Source organism: Charadrius vociferus, unplaced genomic scaffold (genome assembly GCF_000708025.1).
Source record: "Charadrius vociferus isolate BGI_N301 unplaced genomic scaffold, ASM70802v2 scaffold75, whole genome shotgun sequence".
Classification (NCBI taxonomy): domain Eukaryota; kingdom Metazoa; phylum Chordata; class Aves; order Charadriiformes; family Charadriidae; genus Charadrius; species Charadrius vociferus.
In genome coordinates this window covers 583,617-604,683 of record NW_009648545.1, presented here as the reverse complement: position 1 = coordinate 604,683, position 21,067 = coordinate 583,617, and the positions used below count along the sequence as shown (strand labels likewise).

The 21,067-nt window shown below is 41.3% G+C and overlaps 1 protein-coding gene across 1 annotated transcript in view; it reads right to left on the bottom strand.

Annotated features, from left to right (window-relative positions):
• Positions 1–21,067, bottom strand: part of GAREM (GRB2 associated, regulator of MAPK1) — a 79,494-nt gene that overhangs the window by 16,398 nt on the left and 42,029 nt on the right. The window contains exon 3 of the mRNA XM_009885977.1: positions 4,571–4,701. Within this exon, the coding sequence (XP_009884279.1) occupies positions 4,571–4,701 (131 nt within the window). The remainder of the gene's footprint in view (positions 1–4,570; positions 4,702–21,067) is intronic.

Below are 21,067 nucleotides of genomic sequence, written 5' to 3'. Positions count from 1 at the left end.
AGTTTGAAGTAGAAGTCTTTAATCACTTGGACACATGTGAACTCCTTATAAAAATGATTTGTGGCTTTATACTGCTTGTTATACCTGCTAGATTTTATTAGAGGAACGCAAGCATTGCATTCAGTTTAAAAATACACCGTTAGGATTTTTTTTGAGGGGAGAGCTCTTTTTAACTGTGAGGTCTCTGATTCACAGTTACTGCATATGGCTTTTACTATTAAAGCCAAGCGACCAATCGCAGCACTACATATATATAAAATATGTACTATACACAATATCTATTTTTTTTACAGGTGACAAAAAATGGATAAAGTTTTTTTAAAATACAAAACAAAGAGCCTTCAGAAGAAGTATTAGCAGAAAAAATAAGCAAACCTTTTCAAGGAAGTTGACTAAATTCAGTGAGACACTAGCCCATTTTTCTTTTATAAACGCTTCCCTCCAAAGACAGCGAATCAGCAAGTAAAACTCTTCATGTTAGTATACTTGCACTTCCCTCTCAGCTGAGAGGGACTTTGCCCTGATTGCTACATTAAAAGCTGGCTTCAGTGCTGTTTAAAGATATCTCAAATAAATCAAAGTGTTCCAAAAATGACCCAAAACGTGACAGGCAATACTGCAGAGCTTTAACATGATGCGTCTCTTCACGCGGGATGTCAGGAAGGAAGGCCAGCTCATGATGCCGCTGCGAGGCAACGGCGCTCGCTATCCGAGCTCCTTTCAGAGCAGAAACCCTCCAGCAGGTACATCAATGTAGGCATGGAGCAGCAGGTCTGCTTCTCTCTCAGTCAAGCCACGCACCAGACGCTGGAGGAAAGAGGCAGCCGCAGCACCGCACTGCCAGTGCAAGACACCGAGGTGCCACAGCCTGTGTGTACTGGGGAGAGACGGGGAAGAGAAGAAGAAAAACCTTCCCGGAGCCGAGGCTTGCAGCCACAAGGCAATGAGGGGGACCAGAGCACTAATTGTCAAGGTGAAGCACTGTTAATTGTCTGCAGGTTTGGAGCTAAAACCTACACACAAACCTATTTCAAGAAAGTCGCTATTGCAGCGTTTAAAAATGCTGGTGTAGGTTACAACCTTCTATGTGTGTGTGGTTTGGAAACTCAGGGCAAGTTTATCAGAGCCAATAGAACTGCAATCAAATCAGGAGATCAATTTTGCTTCACTGTACTGCATTAACATTTGTCAAAAAAAGAAAAAAAAAAGCAAAGTTTTCACTGTAGATTTATTTCTGCCAGAATGCATACTGTATGGGCCACCAGAGTTAAACCACTGTGAAAAAAGGATTACATTAAAAAAAAAAACACACACATCAGGTATCAAAAGTTCACACCAGCCAAACAATGTCTTTGATAGGAAAGAAAAGAATAATTATAAGACTAATTGAGTAATCCACCTCTCCATCCTGGAAAGGCTCTGCAAACATCTTCACAGCCTCTCCAGGGAGACTGAGTGATATCTTCAGGACAAAAATGATATCCTGGAAGATCTGAAGGGTACTGCAACACTAAGTGGGCTGGTTTTTAGAGTGCAGGAATTCATGGCTTGTCCAATGTTCCGTCGATCAGATAATATTGTTGCTTCTTAAGAGAACGTTTTGTGAATTGCCCTCAGTTTGTTGTAGGGGCTTTGTTCCTGGTTTTGTTTATCAGCCTTAATGCAGATAGCTTCCTGGGTATTTGTACAGACTGCCATCTGTATGGGACCAGAGCATCCGACTGCAGAAACCTACTGCCGCTGGTTCAGCAAAAGCTAGGGCCCTGTGATAGCTCCAGTTTCTTAATATTTTTCTTCCTAGCACAGAGAATAAAAAAAAAATCCTCATCTTTGTAGTGCAATGCTGTTACCTAAGCAAAATTCTCTGCAATTGTGCACTGAATATTAATGCAAAAAAATTTATTACCTATCTGGTCAGTGAAGAAAAGACAGAATGCCTCTAATTTTCAATTAGGAACAGATTAAATATCTATTGACAGAGTGAAATCAGCTTATCCTCAGAACTGTCTAAATTGCTGTGCCTGTAGATGCTGCTGGCCACCTGAGGTACCTGAGGCAACTGACTGGGTCTACAAGCGCAGTACTGATACATATGTACGTCCAAAGAAATTACCAGAAGCAGTTTTAGCCATTAAAAATTTTGGATTAAACCAAATGTTTGTATTTGCTATTCTGTGAAAAATGACTCCACCTTCCACTACCAGCTCTGCTCGATGGCACGTGTTACAGCCCTCCTTCAAATAGCCGGCAGGTCCCAACCCCTGCCTCAGCGCACTGCCCAGGACGCCTGCCTAGCTGCAAAACTGTGGGGAAGGAAGGAAGGAAGGAAGGGAGGGAGACCCATCTCTCCTGCCTCCCCCAGGATGAGGTGGCTCATTTTTCCCTTTAACAACTAGTCCACGAAGTAAAAATGAAGTAACATTCCCCCTTGGAGAAGACCCCACGGCCCGTCACAGCCAGAACGCAGTTCTCTGAACAGCAGCACTAGCTGTAAAATCCTGCCGGAGCAGCAAAGGGTTTACGCGGAGGAGCACGGTTCGCACCAAGTCGAACTGTAACCATGGCATATTGGCACATGCAGGCAGACCTCAACAAGCACAGACAAAACCACGCAGTCACTGTCTGGTGTAACTCTACAGCCTCTTTCTTCAAAAATGATCCATGAAAGACTTGAGTGTTTGGAATAAGAAAGAATTCCCAGAGTTCAGGGTTCCTCCTTATCTTAAACACTTCATCAGATATTGTAGGCATTTTTTTTTTCTTTTTATATCGGATTAGCTACCTTCTTATACTCTCTTCTGAATGTAAACGGACACACTGCATTGGACAGAAACCAACCGTACTTAGTATTCCTCTTTGCTCTAATCAGTTTGACAGGATCTCCCCTATATTAAAATTTTAGCGCACATAATTCTCTTGCATGTAAAGGGTTATTAAACACTTTAATAAATCCTGTTAAGTTCATTTATTTTTTGGAAGATGATAACCTTGGAACAGACTTCTATGAAACTGGAAAAACTGCCAAGAGAAATACTGCCAAGACAACTGTGTAACTAGGTTAAACCTGGATTATTATTACTGTTATTTACATTAAGGAGTATCACTATAATATCTTTTAAAAATTGATTTGATATCTAACAGTAAACTATGCTTAATTCTCAGTTTGCTAAACATGACAGAGTTTTAAGAACACTCACATTAAACTCAAGACACAACATTTTACGTTTAAACAAGCCTGCAGATTAATACTTTTCTCCCTATAAAATCAAAGCCACACATTTTACTGTGCCACTCTATTGATTTTTGTCGTTGATCAACTGAAAAATAATGGCACAGCACTGGATAAGGCTAGCAGTCCCAAGGTAAGACTGATATTCCTGGGTAGAAATGAAAATTTCTTGTTGCCTTGATTTGCCCAACTACATCCTAAACATACAAAAGCGTTCCAGCTTTCTCATGTAGCCTTCATTCATGAAAGGCTCTGTTTTATAGGTTCAGGTTAATGGAGAGCAGAAATGAAAACAATCTACTGTCTTGAAAGGCATGAGTCTGTGTCGCTAAATGAATTAACTGATGAACTCTTGCACTTGCAGCAGTTTTCAGCAATCTTGTTTCACACCTATAAAAATTTCGGACTAGCTGGTGTCCCCCAACTCTAGCAGTGCAAGAAAGCAAAAAAGCGATTAAAAGGTTGTTATAAAAACCCCACGTTGCTACACACGGGACCATGAAACTCCATATTGGTTTTGCACCAGCAGTATCAACCAGTTTCCCCTGTAGGGTACCGATGTGGATCTCCACCATTGCATCCCAAGATCTAGGATGCTCTTCAACCAGTCTTAGGTGGTCTATCAACTGAAGCAACGCAGACGAGCCCAAAGACCACTCTGCTCTGTTGGCAGACCTGACCTACCTTGTGTAGCATCACACACATAGGTAGGACAAGGAAGAACAAGTTCTGTCTTCATTGTGTCATGCCACTGCACTGCAGTGTGTTTGGTGATAGCAAGCCCTCTTACACGCATGGGATTGCTGACCCTTTGATGAGCCCAAGAGGTGTGCACGTGCAAACAAACACACAGAGAACAAGTATGTTCTTTTGGTTTTCTTTTGTTTTATTCACAATGCTACTTAGCTGCAGTAATTTTGAGACAAGCAACTCGATCATTTCACCCTACGTGCTCCCTGAGAATAAGGCTTTCTGGACAGGGATTTGAGCAGCTGCTGCTTAGCAGAGAATAAAATTCAGATGGCTGGAGGGGGAGGGGAAAGGGGGCAACAAACAACATTTGTTTAAAATCTGGCAGGAGCATCCTAATTGGATAAGTTATTGGATGGACCATCAGGACTGCTCCCCAAAGTGCCATAGGACAGGAGAGCCCTTAGAGGACATGTTGATTTAAGACTGCAAAAACGATCCCGAAGAGCACCATTGCTGAATGCAGAACACTAAAGGCTCGTTTGTCTCAAAAATCACACTTCCCACTCAGGGCCTTGCTCACTTGCCATGTATATAAAAGTTGTAACAGTTAATCATTTAGACAGGGATAAATATTTATTCAGGGACTACCTTAACGTTGAATGTTATTTCCTCCATGACGTAAACTCGTTCAGGAAATGCTTTAGCCACCTCCTCCACACTGTTAAAATACTGCACCGGCTCCTTAATATCTCGGTCTTGTTCCAGCAGCTTAAACTGCCCTGAAAACAGATGATAAACAGAAGAGTTGTAAGATATTTATATTGGACAACTGTCACTGTGGCAACTGCTGGCTCAACTTCTTCACCATTTCGCCTGGTCAATTTTTCCGGTTATTAGTGGCCAAACAAGAAGACGAAAGATTGCAGAGAGTTTCCTGAACCTGCTGTGAGAGACACCCAGTTTCACCAGATTGGAACAAAAAGAACGTGTGGGAGCTGAAGTAAAATTAAAAAAGATCCTTTTATCACATGCTCTCTAGAAATAGTAAATAATTCTGGAGGCATTTGTGCTTGTGTACTTCATCTGGTGTAACAGTATCTGCACAGATAGCACTTTTCGGCCCTTAATATTAAAAGCTTTACAGAAAGAAAACACAGCCATTACAATAAAATCCCCAAACAATAAACATAGGGGGGTTGTTTCTGTTTTTAGCATCATCAAACAGCTATTAAAAAATGCCGGGCTAAACCTCTTTTCCCCCCAGGCTTCCCTAAGAGTAGAATAGCACCTAACTTTCCTTAATCTTAAAATAAGCCCTTCGAGAACTTTAGCTAACATAAGAAATTAAACCATACACTTTTAAAACCCTTTTGAAGGTAGTCGCCTCTAGAATAGCACTAGAAAGAAGTGTTTATTTCTGACTTTACCTCCCGCCAGCATGAAAACCTTGGCTATCTTCTAAGTCTTGTAAAAGGCAAGAACTAACACGGAGGCAGCCGCCCCGCGCAGACCTGCCAGGGACAGCCAGGCACATCAATCACCTCTGTGCACTACGAAAAATAAAGTTTAAAAGCTTTCTTTTATAAATACAGAGATAATGAAAGCTTAGACGGACACATTTGCTGTTTGTATGACTTAAACTTAAAATCAGTGCAGCGATCTTCCCAAATTCAGAAGCATTAACAACTACTAAGCTAAAGGCCAATCTCAGCAAGAGAATAGCACAGCAAGACTCAATGTAAGAATCAACTTAAGAAAACAAGTAAAAGGCTGCGTAAAATCAATGGTTAGTGCATCTCCTGTAAATCATATTTTAGAATTAGCAATGCATGCAGCCACTGGATTGTTGTTCCCAAACACTGCTCAACTTCATTAAAATTCATCCAATACATCAGGATGTCAGCCACCTACAGAAATATTTTCTCACTCCTTCAGCATTTTTATGCGCAACACCCTACTGCCCTCTACATCCCATAAGACTTGAGACTTTTGTGACATGTTTGGAGAATTCACCCACACTAAACTATTACAGGCCACCTAGCAGCAGAGGAGGAAACAAACACAAGCTCAGCAAGTCCTGATGCCCCATGAGAACGACCCGTCCCACCACCCTGCCAGGTGTGCGCACACCCACCCCACCCCCCCCCAACAGAGGTGCAGTAGCAAAAGGCTCAGCTCCTCCACTCAATCCCAGCACCCCATGACACAGCGACCCTCTTTTAATGGGTGTGGTCGAGTGGTTCTAAGCCTAAATATCAGCTTACAAGACAGAAGACTTGCTTTTATTGCCTTCCATACATTTTGTCTTTCTAAACTGACCACAGTAACTTTGAAGTATTATCAGCAGGGTAACTAAAGATGCTGGTACTTCCCACCAGAAGACTGTAATTTGCAACTGTTTCATAAACCACCACACTCCAAATATCAGTTGCCTTGGAGTTTTCCTAACTCTGTGTCTGTTTCAGAACACACTATTATTTGAAGTTCAGCCAAGACAATTCAAGTGCTCCAAAGACCAACACTGGGATGGAAGCAGCAGGACCTTTGGTCTGGCCTGCTGAAGCCATTCCTGTAGTATATTACAGCAATATAGGTGACTACAGGAATGGCTTCTCCAGGTCAGACCAAAGGTCTGCCTCGTGCAGGATTCTGCCTTAGACAGGAGTCAACAACAGCTGTGTAAGGAGGACTTTAAGCACAATTAGAAATACTTCTCAGTCTCCTCCACTCCTCTAGGAGGAACTCATGGCTCAAGGATGCCCAGAGCAGGGAAGAGGTATCTTTGGGCTTTGGAAGAAAACTCCAGAGGTTTTCTTCCCTGTAATTTTGTTTAATTGCTTACTGAAGGTATCTACAACTTCCATTGTAGACATTCCCTCCATCTTGAAAAATTCCGGCAACCTCTTCTTCTGCATTTGGAAAAACACTTCATGCACTCAGTAGAAGTGTGCCAGCATCCTGAAGCTGAATTCCTCAACCCGTCTGCTCCCAGGCACTTTCGGTGCAAAGCAGTCGAGGGGGCAGGCAGCCGGCACCTCTGGGCTCAGGGCATCTGGACAATAAGCAGGGAGGTGCTCAGTTAGCCAAAGTTGGAAAGCGTGTTGTGACTGAAGCCTAAGGTGCAGACAGGGAGTGATGAAGAGAGGAGAACTGTGCTTTTTAATCCCCAGTCTGCCGTGTAGATCATTTAAGTCCTGGTTTCACGATTTCCCTGTCAGCCACAGCCTAACCAAGAGGAAGATGTGTTCCCAGCTCCGCAAGTCCTTTCCCCTGCTTTCCTGCAAAGGAAAATCAGGTGTGCTGGGGAACTGAGTGAAGTCAAACCTCCTCCTACATGGAGTCAGGATGTGCCAGGATATCATGCAGCAGCAGGGACTATGAGTTGCATCAGGGAGCACCTGATAACACAGAAAAACTACTACTCTAGAATGCAGACGCAATGACTGTATTTCACAGACAGTCACTAAGAGAAAGATGTTCTTAAACCTTACAGAAGTCACAGTGTTCGTTCTCTGTTGGCTGATCTGAGGCTGTTGCTTTCTCCTGCTCCCTTCTGAATTGCTCCTTAGGAATCATTGCTGTCCTCTGACTATTGACACAGCCATCTGGATGCAACCCTAATTGATTGACCAATCTGGGATCCAAGGGTCTGATTTGTTCCCTGAAAAAAAACCAACCAAAAGCACAGCAACCTCATACAGAACCAAATCCAAAATCCAGTGAGGTTACTTCTGATTTAACACTCGCCCTCGACGGACAGAACGGAGTTTAATACAATACTGCATGGGAGCTACATAGTTTTTTGAAACTGTGAGATACTGCAGTGATAAAATTTTGCTAGTTCAGAAGAAATTGAGAACTCCCACTTCAGAGCAGGAACTGAGCTGGGCACAGTAACAAGGCATGAATTCACATGAACAAGGAAAACAATATATTGAATAAGAATACATTATATGAATAATATTTATCCAGCACTTTGAATGAGATGGTGGTCTTTAATTCTAGGTTCTCTAGTTACTCTGTTTGGAAGCACAATCATATTATTTTACCAGACTGTCATGTATTTAACAATAGCTAGTCTGGCAGCAAGAAAGGGCTAGTTACCCACTGCAATCCAAACTTCCACAAAGAAGTCCCAAATTCTTCAGCACAGAACAAATGCTTTAGGCTCTGTGCGACTGGGAGCAGGGTCTACTATCTATTGTAGACTTACACATGCTTCTGTAAAAAAGAAAAATCAGCTGGAGCTTTACTTCGGTACAAAGAGATGCTCAGAACCGTCTATGTCGCTGTCTGTGCCATCCTCCCCTTCCTTCAGCTGAGCCATGCAAACACAAAGCCGTCTGTGCCTCCACTGCTAATAAGCAACAGTTCACGAGGAGGTTGACTACAGAGGAGTACACACAGATCCCAAAGCATATAATAGAAGGGCAGCATTAATCTCCCCATGTTACGAAATCAAGAAGTATGCTGTGCATGGAAGCTGTCAGGGCTGGATGTTAAAATGCCTCTTCTTTGGAAAAGATGGTTTATAACTTGAGATTTTCTATAGACAGTTATTTGAAATTTATTTCCTCATTGAAAAAGGCAGACTTTTTTATTGGAAGGAGAGAAAGAAGGGCTGAAGAGGAGCCTGCAATACACATTTGAGCCAGATGTCAAGTAACTAACTAATGGGGAGGAAGGAGACAATTTCTTACTATGTTTCCCCCTGGTCTTTACTCAAGCTGCCATAAAAAAAGACAGCATGGCTGAAACAAGTTAAATAGACATAAATCTGGCTTGACTGCAAGTTAAAGTGGAATTTTATGACACTTCCCAACAGGCAGGATTTCATTGGGAGACTTTACAAGACTGACAGTAAACTTAAACAAATCACAAGGCAAATTGACTGCATGTTAGTTATGAACTTAACAAAAAAAAAAGTAAAGAAAATCTAAAGCTAAAACTATACTTTTAAAGAAGTACCCCCATTCCTTTCTTACTAGAACAAAAAGAATAATGAAATGTTTCTCTAGTAAATCAGTGCAGGTTCAGAAAGATCAAAGATTTGTAATACCTACACGGTCCACCGAGCAGGTGTGGTTACTCCTTTGCAGCCAAATGCGAGGGAGTAATGAACGACTATTGCAAGCTTTATCTCTCTTTATCTTTTAGTCTGGCCTCTGGCAGGCACAGTATTGGAACAGTTTCATTCTAGTATATATGATCTCTGCAGATTATGAATTCTCATTTTCCTGTGAAGGTACTTACAGCAAAGACAGTAAATCCACTACTGCTGGAAACGAGTCTGGAAAGATAAAAAGGCAAGGAAAGCCCTAAACCAGGGCCTACCCTCCAATTTATGGAGGCATTTATTAAAACCCAGTAGGAGCAGGAAGATCAGTCCATCTTCCTTCTTGCCAGAAGTTGGCCTTGCAACATCTGTGAGCAGGGTCATTAATCAGCCCTTTCTGTCCCAGCCTTTGGGTCGCTTCTGCTGCTTCCACCGCTCAAGTTCTTGCAGGCTCACATACGTTCACAACTCTAACACACCTCATACAGCGTATTTCTGTAATATAAGATCTCCTGGTTTTCACAGCAACTTACCCTTCACCTCCAAACAGTCCAGCCATTCCCAAGCATTCAGAATGTTTCCAAGACAGAAACACTCATTTTGTACTGTGTCCGTACTGTGCCTAGACCAAGGGAGTCCTTATCTATAGCAAGGGTTCACAGACTGAGCAAGCAGTCAAGTTTTCACGGATACAAAAGGATGAGAGCATGTATATGCTGATATACCAAAAAGAAATTATCTTAAAAAAAAAAAAGAAAATAAAATAAAAGTAAAGTAGCTGCATGTCATCAGTAGGAAACACGGAAGGTCACCAAAACATCTGCTCAATTGCGTTAGCTGTTAAATGTTTCTTCAAGGAGGCAGGAGTTGTATTGTCTTTCAGCAGCTTTGATTACTTAGTAAGTCTCACATCTCTCTATGTGAGACTGTGTGCAAAGCCCAGTACTTCTCAAAAATGCGCAGACAGCACAGCAGGGTAGCAAAGAGTACTGCAGAGGTTTATGTTTCATATTATTTGTTGACTGCTGACTGCATTTCAGTATTTCAAAGAACAGCATAGCTGACTCAAAAAGAAAAGGCTCTCTACCTGCCAGAATACCATCATTTTGGAAAAGGATAGTTTTGTATGCATTTTGCAGCATTCCTGTGCATCCGTCTGATAGGAAATAACTTTGTTTTCCTCTCCAAAAAGATGATCCTTGATATAACTGGGCAGAGTTGAAGAGCATAAGCTTAAAGCATAAATAAGACATAATAACGAAGGGCACAGAGCGGCGGCTTGCTAGATATCAGGGAGAATGCAGTTGCATGAATTGGAAAGCACACTTCAGCACACCCAGTTCTTAGATAGACCTCTATAGTCTTCAGCTGACAGCGTACATAACTGTCCTCAATGCCTGAAGCAGAAATAAATTTGTCTCAGTGGGGGATGATAGAAGGAAATCTCAGTTTATGGTCTCACTTGTCACCCCATCAACTAGATCATATGGTAGAGCTATTTTGCCCCTACCTAATCCTTAGACAACACAGTCAGTTAAGAGCGAGCATGGCAAACCAAACGCTCTAAAATAATAGATTAAGACATAATCCTAACACTCCAGCCTACATGCAATTTCTTTTAAAAAATCTTTTTTTTTATTTAAATTGACATTTGCCAATATGTCTTTGCATAGAACCTACATGTGGCATTTTGCTGTTGCAAGAAGTGTTGTCATGGCAGTGGCTGTCTAGACCTGAAAAAAGGAAGAACAAAAAAGAATCCATCACCTCTTCAATACAGCTATTACATGACTAACTGGAACCAAGGTGTAAAGTTAACATTGCAGCTCTTTCGGGGACCTATCACTAAGTAAATATGAAAAGGTTTGGCAGACATACAGAAGTAACGATGAGGGGGAAATAAATGCCTTGCTTCACTGTTGTCATCTTCCAGCTGGCTTGAAACCCAGCATTTGTTCAGAGTTCTCCAGAGGAGAGAAGAATGCTCAGGTCCTCTGGAACAGCAGAGCTGGAGATTGCCACTGCAGAGGGTACGGTGCAGGGAGAAAAGACTATTGCAGAGACAAACTGCAAGTATAGATGGAATTACAGGATTCAGTGGAATTACAGTGGGAGAAAACAGTGGTCTGCAGATGAATTAGTGTGGACACACTCACAGCCCTACTGCCCACAGAAAGGACAGGAAAGCTAATCCACTGCTCCTTCTCCTTGGGGTTCCCCACTGAAGTTGCTACTGACTTCACCTCAGGCTGGGACCTGGCAGCAAACTAACATGGATGCAATGCCATGGCAAATTCACCCTGAGTCAAAGAAAAAGCAAGACAACCCAAAGGTAAAGGTTCATTTTTATCTGACATGCCAATAGCTTCGTGAGCTATTAAAAAAAAAAAAAGCTTTGGGAGGGCAGAGAATGAAGGAAGTTTTTCTGAATTTGAAGAATTTATTTGTTCATTTGTTTATTTTCATATTGTAGCTTGCTGAAAGCATACAGGAGACTACAAAAAGGTGGAGAATACAGCAGAAAAATACATAACAAGTACACAGCTTCCAAAGGATAACAATTGGGCCACAAACTAGAAAAACTATGATTGATTCTTATATTATAATCACCATGAAACAGCTATTAAACAGACTTTGAAATACTGCCTTTGTTTTTAAGATCTGCCTGTCAGTACTTTTTCTTGAGGGGAGGGAGAGGGGTGAAGAAGAGGACCTCCTGTGTCCCCATCTGTACCCAATCTTCTGGAAGTTTTGGGAATGTCTTAAAAAAACAGATGAAACATGAACTAGAGACATATCTAAGTAAACATAATACAATTAGAATTCATCAAGTGTACTGGAGCTAAACTTATGGCACTGCAAAGCGGAGGGCAAGCACAAAGGCACATTCAGTCAGTAGAGATTGTGAAACATTTCATGGGGAAGGAGCCCTTCAGAATGAATAGTTTTACTTCTCGGAAGTATTATGAAGATTTTGAAGCCTTAAACGCCTTTATTCCTCTCTGTGATACAAATACCCATTCAACCAAGAGTGAATGAGTCAGGCATCACAATCTGGTGAGACATGTCGAAGCAGAGCATCAGCACGCTGACACATCACCTGTGCGTATGCATACCCACCGTTGGAGAGATCAAGGAAGGGAATCCAACCAGGTTTCCCAGACAGCAATGCAATGCTTGCTAATCAAAACCTCTAATTCTATGCTGGCAAAGCAAAGGGGATGGTACAGCCTAGTGTTCTCGTTTCTCTTATCTTACTTTCATGACTCTTAAGTAGCATAACAAAAAAAATAATTCTATTGGCAGCATAACAAAGAAAAATCAGTTCAAATGGTGACTGATGATAGCTTAAAGCAGATTTAACTCACAGATATTGCATGAGAGGGAATTTTAGGTTACAGATGATGTAAAAAGACAGACAGGGAAAACAAGCCGAACCTCTAACCTTTGTTTCATAAGTTATTATCATCACAAATACGAGATTACCACAATGAAATGTTCTATTTTACAGGATCACATGTTTGAGTGTCTGGACTGTAAGTTAACTCGATTTAACTTACTCACTGGGTTATCATTGATCTAACTTGTAATTAACATCATTCTATTCCTTTCCCATGTGCTGCTAACAGACAACAAGAATATTCCATAGGCAGTGTGTTAGTTCACACGCCCAAGTGACCACACAGAGGAGTCTGATGACTACTGCACCGTCTGACTTTCTTAATTACTATTAACAAAAGCTGCTGCTAGTTTCCTATTGAACAGTAAGATGGCATGCTCTCCTGGTGAACAGCAAAGCTTATCCAGATCGCAGCACAAAAAGGCAACAGGAGAAAGAGAGAAAAGTTGCAGAAAGCCCAACTAAATCAACCCAGAGCTTGCATGAAACAGTGTTGAGCAGGTGATGACTATGCTTAACAGCAGCTGCCCGATGACAAAAGCTTTTCTTATGTGACTACTAGCACTGTTCCCTTGGTACCAGAGTGGAGGCTCACTTAGACCTCAGTTATGAAAATGGTAAGTGTCACTAAAAGCTTATGGCTCCAACCTACTAGACCAGCACCCAGGATCCTTATGAGAACATCTGCTGAAAGAGAGGAAGATTTGATAAGAAGGTAAAGACAATTTATCCCTCACTTAACAGAAGCCTCTACTAAAACCTGCCATTCTCTATATGAACAGCTGGAAAAGAAAATGGCATAGAAACAAAGGTGAAAACGTATGTGGTTACAGTTCTTGCTGCACTTTCGATCACTTGTCTTAATAAGCAAATACATTGCTTTCATTTACACATGTAAATCATGTAATCACAACAGTGATTCAGGGCTAAAAATCTGTCCCTAAGGAGTGGGAGACCAGTTTAAATATGTCAACGCAAGTTGAAGATCAAACCTTGAGCTTAAGTGCAAGTCCCTTAACAGCATCTTACATTGTTCTGTTCAAGCAGATTTTCCCATTTTAGAGAAAGAGATTATATACATTTAAAATTAAGAGGCAGCACAGACTTAATCTGCCTTTGGACCTGTTCTTAACTAGGTGATCTCCTCCCAAATCATCAGTATACACTCATCCCAAGACATTCATCAAAAGAACTGGGGTTTCTACAATAGATTAACATTTAATTAAAGCACAGAAGAAAGTTGAGATGAGAGTAACAGAATAAACTCTGAGTTAACGTTTGAAATGAATATTACTAGTTCCAAGCAGGTTCAAACAGGCCATGTTAGAATACCTGTTAAAGGTTAGCCAAGTGTGCTGGGATTTTATATCACAGCTGCATCAAAAATTCCTGCCTTTACACCATAGATTCCCCCAACTCATTAACACTGATTTCAGTAAAAACTATGAGTGTGTGAGAAGATCAGATTTCATTTTTAATTCAGAAGGACCAAAATCCCATTTTTTATTAAAACGAAATTTGTGATCATTACTGTGACAAAAACACAGTAACACAAATTTGTTCCATCTGGGCTGATGCCCCCACCAGGAATGGTGCACTTGTAATTCATAATCTGTGTGAGTCCAAGTACCAAGCAAGTACAGAAATGCAACTCCATCCTTCCCCTGCTTCAGAGGACACCTCCTCACGGGAAATTCACATGGGAAGAAACCTTTCTTCCCTTTCACTCTCCCCCGTTTTGGTTGCTAAAGAGTGAACTTCAGTTTCTTGTGCAACTGAACTGTCAATGAAAGAAACTGGAGTATTTTCTAAGGGCAGCAATATTTCAGGACCTAAGATCACTGCAGCTGTAGTTGAACAGAATTATTCTAGTTTTGGTGTCTAAATTTGTTTAAAAAGGTAAAGAGGAATTTGGCACTGATGGAAAGTTAAAGTACTTTAAACATAGACTGTACTTACAGGGAGCAGTTTAATTTATCTCCTCATTACCAGTGGATGCAAGTATATGATGATATTTATTTGAGGTTAAGATAAAAAATGGACAGCATGCAAAAAAGAAATCCCATCCACCAGTGGCAACAGAGAAATCTTAGATGAAAGAGGCTTCATTCTCAGAGGAACAACTAAGTTTGGAAAGAAGGTTAATCATTTTAGGAGAAAAAAAAAATTGATTGCATTGAAGAAAGCAAACTTTTTGCAATTTAGAAACTACCAGGTCCCGACCTCTCTATCAGCCTTCTCCGAACTGTATTACTTCACTTTGTTGGTTAAAAAATTGGAAGACAGTTGCAATTATAGGGAGGAAGTTAAGATGTGCAGAAGCATATTTTTGGTCATAACATGGATTGCAGAGATTCTAACCACGAATGACTTGTGGATTTACACCAGACACAACTTTTTGGATTTGGTAGCCATCTCTTAAAAAATAAACTTGACAGCATGAAAGTGGCTTTTCCAAACAACTTCACACACATTCTTCTGTTTCTTGGCAAGTCGAAGCTCTTGCTACAATAACAGCAGCGACTGCTGAGCTTAATGGTTAACTTTGCCTGACTGAGTAATAGCTTTTATTTATTTATTTTGCAAAAGCTTCAAAGTCAACACTCACCAAAACTCAAGCTCTTAGTATTTCGGCCACAGTGCAAAGCCACTTTCTTCACTCGCAAACCCACCACCCTTTATGCTTTCTGCTCTTTTGCTGACAGATCTTTTTGCCCCTGCTACTCCCACGTGAGTATCCCCATTTCTAAGGCCTGACTTCAGCGCCATTCATTGCTTTCTTGCTCGCTCAGCGGCCTTTTGTGCCTTTCAGGTTCTGACCCCGTCCCATGCTCAACAGGCCCCGGCATGAGTGTAGGACGGTGTGTAGTGCAATATTCCACCCGAGAAGGACAGTCATGTCGACAGCACTGCCTCTGGCAAGCACTTGTGCTGCAATAAACAAAGCTAAAGAAAAAGTGCATTCACGGAGCAGAAATCTTGAAAATGTACATAGATCAATTCCGTATAAAAAGTGCTTTTGTTTCCTGTTCAGGAACAGGTTTTTTAATTAACTGAATGGGAGGAGTTGTAAAAACCAGGAACAATGACTGAGTCAGCAGCTCAGTCAGTTCTTAGTAGCTTACAGGGCTTTACATGAAACAGAATAAACGTATTTCATTCAGAGTTAGACATTTTTATCAATGCGTAGAGAGACTTCAGAGCTTGGGCTTGGTAGCCTGAAAGACCGTCTGTGCATTATAGAGCGGCTTATTGTTTCAAAGCTCGTATCTCATCTACTTGCTGAATATACATGTGGTTTACAATCTCTAACAGAGTCTCTGTATCTTTTTCCTCTTCCTCTCTTTCTCTCTCTCAACTTAAACCTACTGAAGTACTGCACTCAAATTACTGGAGAACCTGTTGCTCAAATAACTCCCAACATTTGGGTACCAGCAATGGAGAGGAGGGGTTGTTGTTCTTGTACGTGCTTAACAAGACAATTTTCTTAGGAAAGATATTACAGCTTTGCATTGTCAATGCTGGTGCAGACTGTAGCTTAGCTTATGTATTTACAAAGTGTTTAAATTAGGAAGGAATTCAGTTTGTTATAGCTCTGACCACCAGCAATCATGCGCAAGTTCTGAAAAACAAGTTCACTTTACTTCTGGAATAAATTAGACAACATATTTAAAACTGAAAGGAAGCCAATTTCCAGAGAAACTCCTTAATTACACAATAGATCTGGTTTATTAAGCTGAAGTCTCCTGTCAAGGAGAATATTCATTGTTAAGGACATTTATGTTACAGCTAAAACTATATTAAAGAGGATTTAAAACAACCGTAGAGCCAAAATAATACACGATCTGAAAATCACCTTAATGAAATACATGTAGTAGATTATGCTCCAAAAATTGCCATCCATAACATTGGAATTTCTATCGAGCATGCAAAGTAACTTGCAGCAAGCAAACATTTCTAAATTTTGTGGTTTAGGATCAGCAGCCACTCTTACATCATCACCTCAGTTGAGAAGCAGAAGGTGTTTTGATACCTGAATTCTGCATGAGGTAAGCTATCTCTTCACTCACTCTGTATGAATGCAACAGAGTTTCTGTCAGAATAATTTGTCTGGTTTACAGTACAAGAGCACATTGATTCAGCATTGTGCAATTTATCTACGAAGCAGACAAAGCTCTCAATAACAGCTCAAGATGAATGAAGGCAGCTTTTAAGAAAAAGCATTTTGGCATATGTTCACAGTATGTACTACAGTGTCACGAAAAAAAAAAGGAAAAAAGGAAAAGAGGAGATGGGCTGAAAAGGTGGGTGAATAGAGATGGTGGGTAAGAGCACACTGCTTCAGCACTGCCACTTAATTTAATTTTCATTCAACTCTGAAAGGCAACAAAGATAAATCTAAAATTCAGACCTAAGCAAGATACACATCTGCCTGTGTTCTCTTGAACACATTCTTTCACACAGATTTTGTTTCGTTACTGTGAATAAGGTGGGTACTATCTAAATCCCCGTCTGGCAGTGCAAATGATCATAGCTGAATCCAAAAGGTATAAAGAAACAGAATGCCCAATCAATTTTTTTCCCTCTTGTAAGATGTCTGCCAGCTTGGTGAGAGCCAAATGAAATCAGCTAGAGGGGGCAGCCAAGCCTAAAACAGCTCGAGAGAAAAGAAACGCTACATACTACACATGGGGTGGTTTAATTTCAACAGTGTTTTTAGAAGATCACTTAGGGGATTTTGTTTTCTCCACGTAAATGATAATTCATGATTTAAAGAGTTGTACTATGCCTTGCTAATGCTTTCTGAAACTCTATTGAATATTTTATCCTATATGTGTTTCTAGTGAAACCTTCTCGCTAATATTGGTTTGGGGCATCTCCGGTTGAAGGCCATTTTTGCACCAATTCCATTTTGTAGCCTTTCACAGAAAGGCCTGCGAAGTGGTAATTATCAGAGTGGCTGGCCGCCTATTTGTCTTTGAATGCCCATGGACTTCCCCAGCTGCTAGATCATCATAAGATATGTTGTTACATACTGATTTCTAAGTATGCAAGCTAACATTAGCAGCTGCAAATGCTCCAGAGAAATTCTGTGCTTTAAATCTCTGTAAAAGAACTTCAGTTTTAAACCAAGGTGATCTTAAATCTACTTCTGGGATTAAGAGAAATACTATTAATATAAAAGTTATTCCTTGAATAATGAAACTAAATCAATACGGGACAGTTTGTGTAAGCACACAGATTTAAGGTTGTGAGAATGCCATCGATGGAACAAAAAGGATATTAAGGTTTCAGACACTTAGAATTGGTTACTGTAGATATGCAGAAAGAGAGAGATGATGGTTAGAAACCAGAAAAACTGGGACAACCCAAGCTAAAAGCAACTCAAAACCAAAAACCGTCAAAAGATCAGTCTTTGCTAGAGTTATCACAAAGCATTGAAAAAGTTTTCCCCATAGCTTTATGTTCCTTTAAGGAAAATTTCTATTTCTGTTGAGATTTCTGAACACAGCGAGCAGAAAGGCAAAGACACAGTTAATAAACTCCTCCTTTGAAATGACATGAATTGCGCTCCTTGAAGCAGTAATTTCCCCAAAAAAGTCCTTTCCCTCCTTTCTCAACTGCACTACTGCATACTCATCAAGAGCAAACTGCAACATCATACATGGTCTCCCACACACCAAGCCTCCACTGACATTCAGTGGCACAGTCATTGCCACGCTGCAGAAGATCACTTGGAGAAGGGTCACCTGCTCCAAGGAAGCACCCCAAGACTTTTATCACCCTTTCAGTCTGCCACCTCCTTCTACTATGCTGGGTTGCCTTGAGGGAATCAAGTGTCTATCCTGTCAAAATCCTGCCATTGAAAGTGATGGTGTTTGCCACCAGCAGACTTGGCCAACCGTACATGCTGGGTTCATTGAAAGTAGCCACAGGCATGGCTTACTCTGACTGGACATATGGCACCACAGCTAACAGGCTTATCTACAGAGGCTTCAATGCCTGTTTAACTAAACTTGTATAAAACATGTTTAGTTAAATCACTGGAAAGACTGTGACCAGTTAAGCCAAGCCAGATACAATCTGGTTTACTATCTGTGTCATTTTACCTGCTGGGGGCTCTATGACTTGAGGGATGTCAAAGTGGGTGATTTCATGGTCCTCACCTTTCTTCCCTGCAATCACTCTGCTTTTTTTGAGCACAACATGCAGGCTTCCCCAGCCACTCTTCAGTCTGAATTGCCCAAGTGGCCTGGGAGTCTAAATACCCACAAAAGTTACTTAATGTCTTCCCTACAGGTAACTCTTCACCATACCCTAGCATTGCACTCCTCCCTGCTGACACGGCTGACCAGGCAGCTCAGTTGCCAGCTCCGGGAGGACTCAGCGGAGCCAGCTCTCAGTGAGCTGTACGCCAGCTGACCCAAGGTTTTCCTTGGACAGGAGTCAGAAAACCACTCCGCACACTTCCCATCTGATTCACATTAAATGAGCCTTGGGATGGCCAAACACCACGAGGCGACAAATGTCTGCAATATGATAAAAAAGTGGCTAATTTTCATTTTCCACAGCAGAAAAGACAAGTGGTGTATCTAAGCAGAATGAAGTGTCACGTACACTATCACACACATCTGCTTCCTTGAACCAGCACGCCTGACAGCAGTAAGGCAGATATGGCAGCACTGGGTTTCATCCTCAGCAGCGCAGGACGTCTCCCAGGGACTCCCAGCACACAGACCCTGGTTGCTATCACGTGCTGGGCTGCTGTTGCTTCCCCGCTGTTGCAAAGCGGGCAAGCCAGCACACGCTGTGATCTTACGTGTCCATGGTGCTGCGTGGGCAGACCCTACGTGCCTCACGTCCAGGGTTTCTAGGGGAAAGTCTAAGGTCACGTCAGACAGCTGATCTGTGGAGCCTGTACACATCTTCGTGCAGAGCTGAAGGTTTAGCATGGCCCTTTATATTTTACTTCCTCGCTTCTTGCGGGGCAAACATCATGTGTGCCAATTCCTCATTGCTCCTCTTCTCCCGTGCTCAGAATTATTTCCCTCTGAAGAAAGGAAAAGCAAGCAAACAAGTATGTAAAATGTATCTTCTGTGATTCTCCTCTAGGAAGTAGTACAGCCGTGAATCGGTATGACCCAAATTTCATAGCAGATATATGAAACACACAGTAAAGAAATCTATGCTACTCAAAATTTTCTTCTATCATTAAAAAAAGCTTTAGAGTTAGTATTAATATTGAGAGAAATGAAAGTTAAAAAGCATTCTTCCCAGAGTAATAATAGAGCATAAGTTTGTCTATGACCATATAGCACACCACTCTAACGATCAGCAAAAAAAGGAAGGTTCATTAGTGAATAAATTGAGCCAGATACCAATCCTTCACAACAGAAAAGCTACGATATTAGCAGCTTACACATACCAGAAATATCAAAACCACACACTTAAGATCTTCATGCAAGATTAATAGCACGAAGCAGTACGGGCTAATCCAGGAACGCCAGGCAATTTAATTACACTTTCTACTGAAAAATTAAACCATACGTATATCTCATCACATCAAACTTTCTAACATGTTTCTGCTTTTGATATGCAACATCTGTCTGAAAATGAGATTTTCGTTTCCCTTATGAAATTTGATTCCACCTCCATGGCCAAACTCAAGCAGTGTTGATGGAAAGAAGTGAGACAGAAAGAGCAAGTGTTGGGTCATCTGACTAAGCCTTATAGCAGAGTTCAAAGTCTAAATAGTAAAAAAGTTAGAATATGACAACTCTTTCTTTACAGGTGAAGGCAATAGGGCAATGCAAGAATAATCAGATTTCTTTTCCCCAGAAAATATACCCTAAATTTTCTTCAGTTTCTTCCTTCAGGTCCACAATTAGTTACGGTATCATTCCTCATTAAACAATGTCTCCGATGCTGTAGGGCTATCTCACTAGTTTTGGCTGTCTCCTTGAGAAAACCATGTAGAAGGACTGCACACGTGCCATGTAAAGACAAAGAAATGACACAGTGCTGCTGCTGAATCAGCTCATCTGCCATCTTCATCACCTGCCACCTGCTGTCACTGACCAACGTGAAGCATGGTGAGATTTAGAAACCTGCCCATCATGAGGATCTGGGCAATGCACAGTGCTCCAGCTCCGATCAGCTGAACAACATCTGTACTAAGGAGAACCACATGAGTAGTGATTTAACCCCAAAAATGCTTGCTCTAAGTGTTATTTTATACAGTTGTTAAACCAAGAAAAAGTGCTTTTCTGAAGGAAGAATGCAAGCCTGCATATTCCACCTATATTCTATCTCATGCTAGCAATTTGCTTGCCCACTTTTTCAGCAGGCTCTTTCCAAAGGATCTTAAACTTTCTATGAAAAATTTGCAGAATAGTTCTGTATTCAGAAACTTGGTTAAACTTTTCCGGCCCTTGTACATATCTGAAGTTTTTCAGTTATTTCTTTCTTTTCTGCTGTAGAACTATCCTGAGATACTTCCCAGTGCTTTGATGCCCCCAGAAGGGATGCCGACATGCATGCTCACCCAGTGGCCCCAACTAGGGTTGGGCAACCCTACACCTCGGTGAGCAACTTCAGTTCATGCTACCCCTCTTCTGTTTCATTTGAGATAGCGATTTGAATCCAATCTCGCGCATCCCTGTCACAAAAATCAATCTTCCTGCTGCAG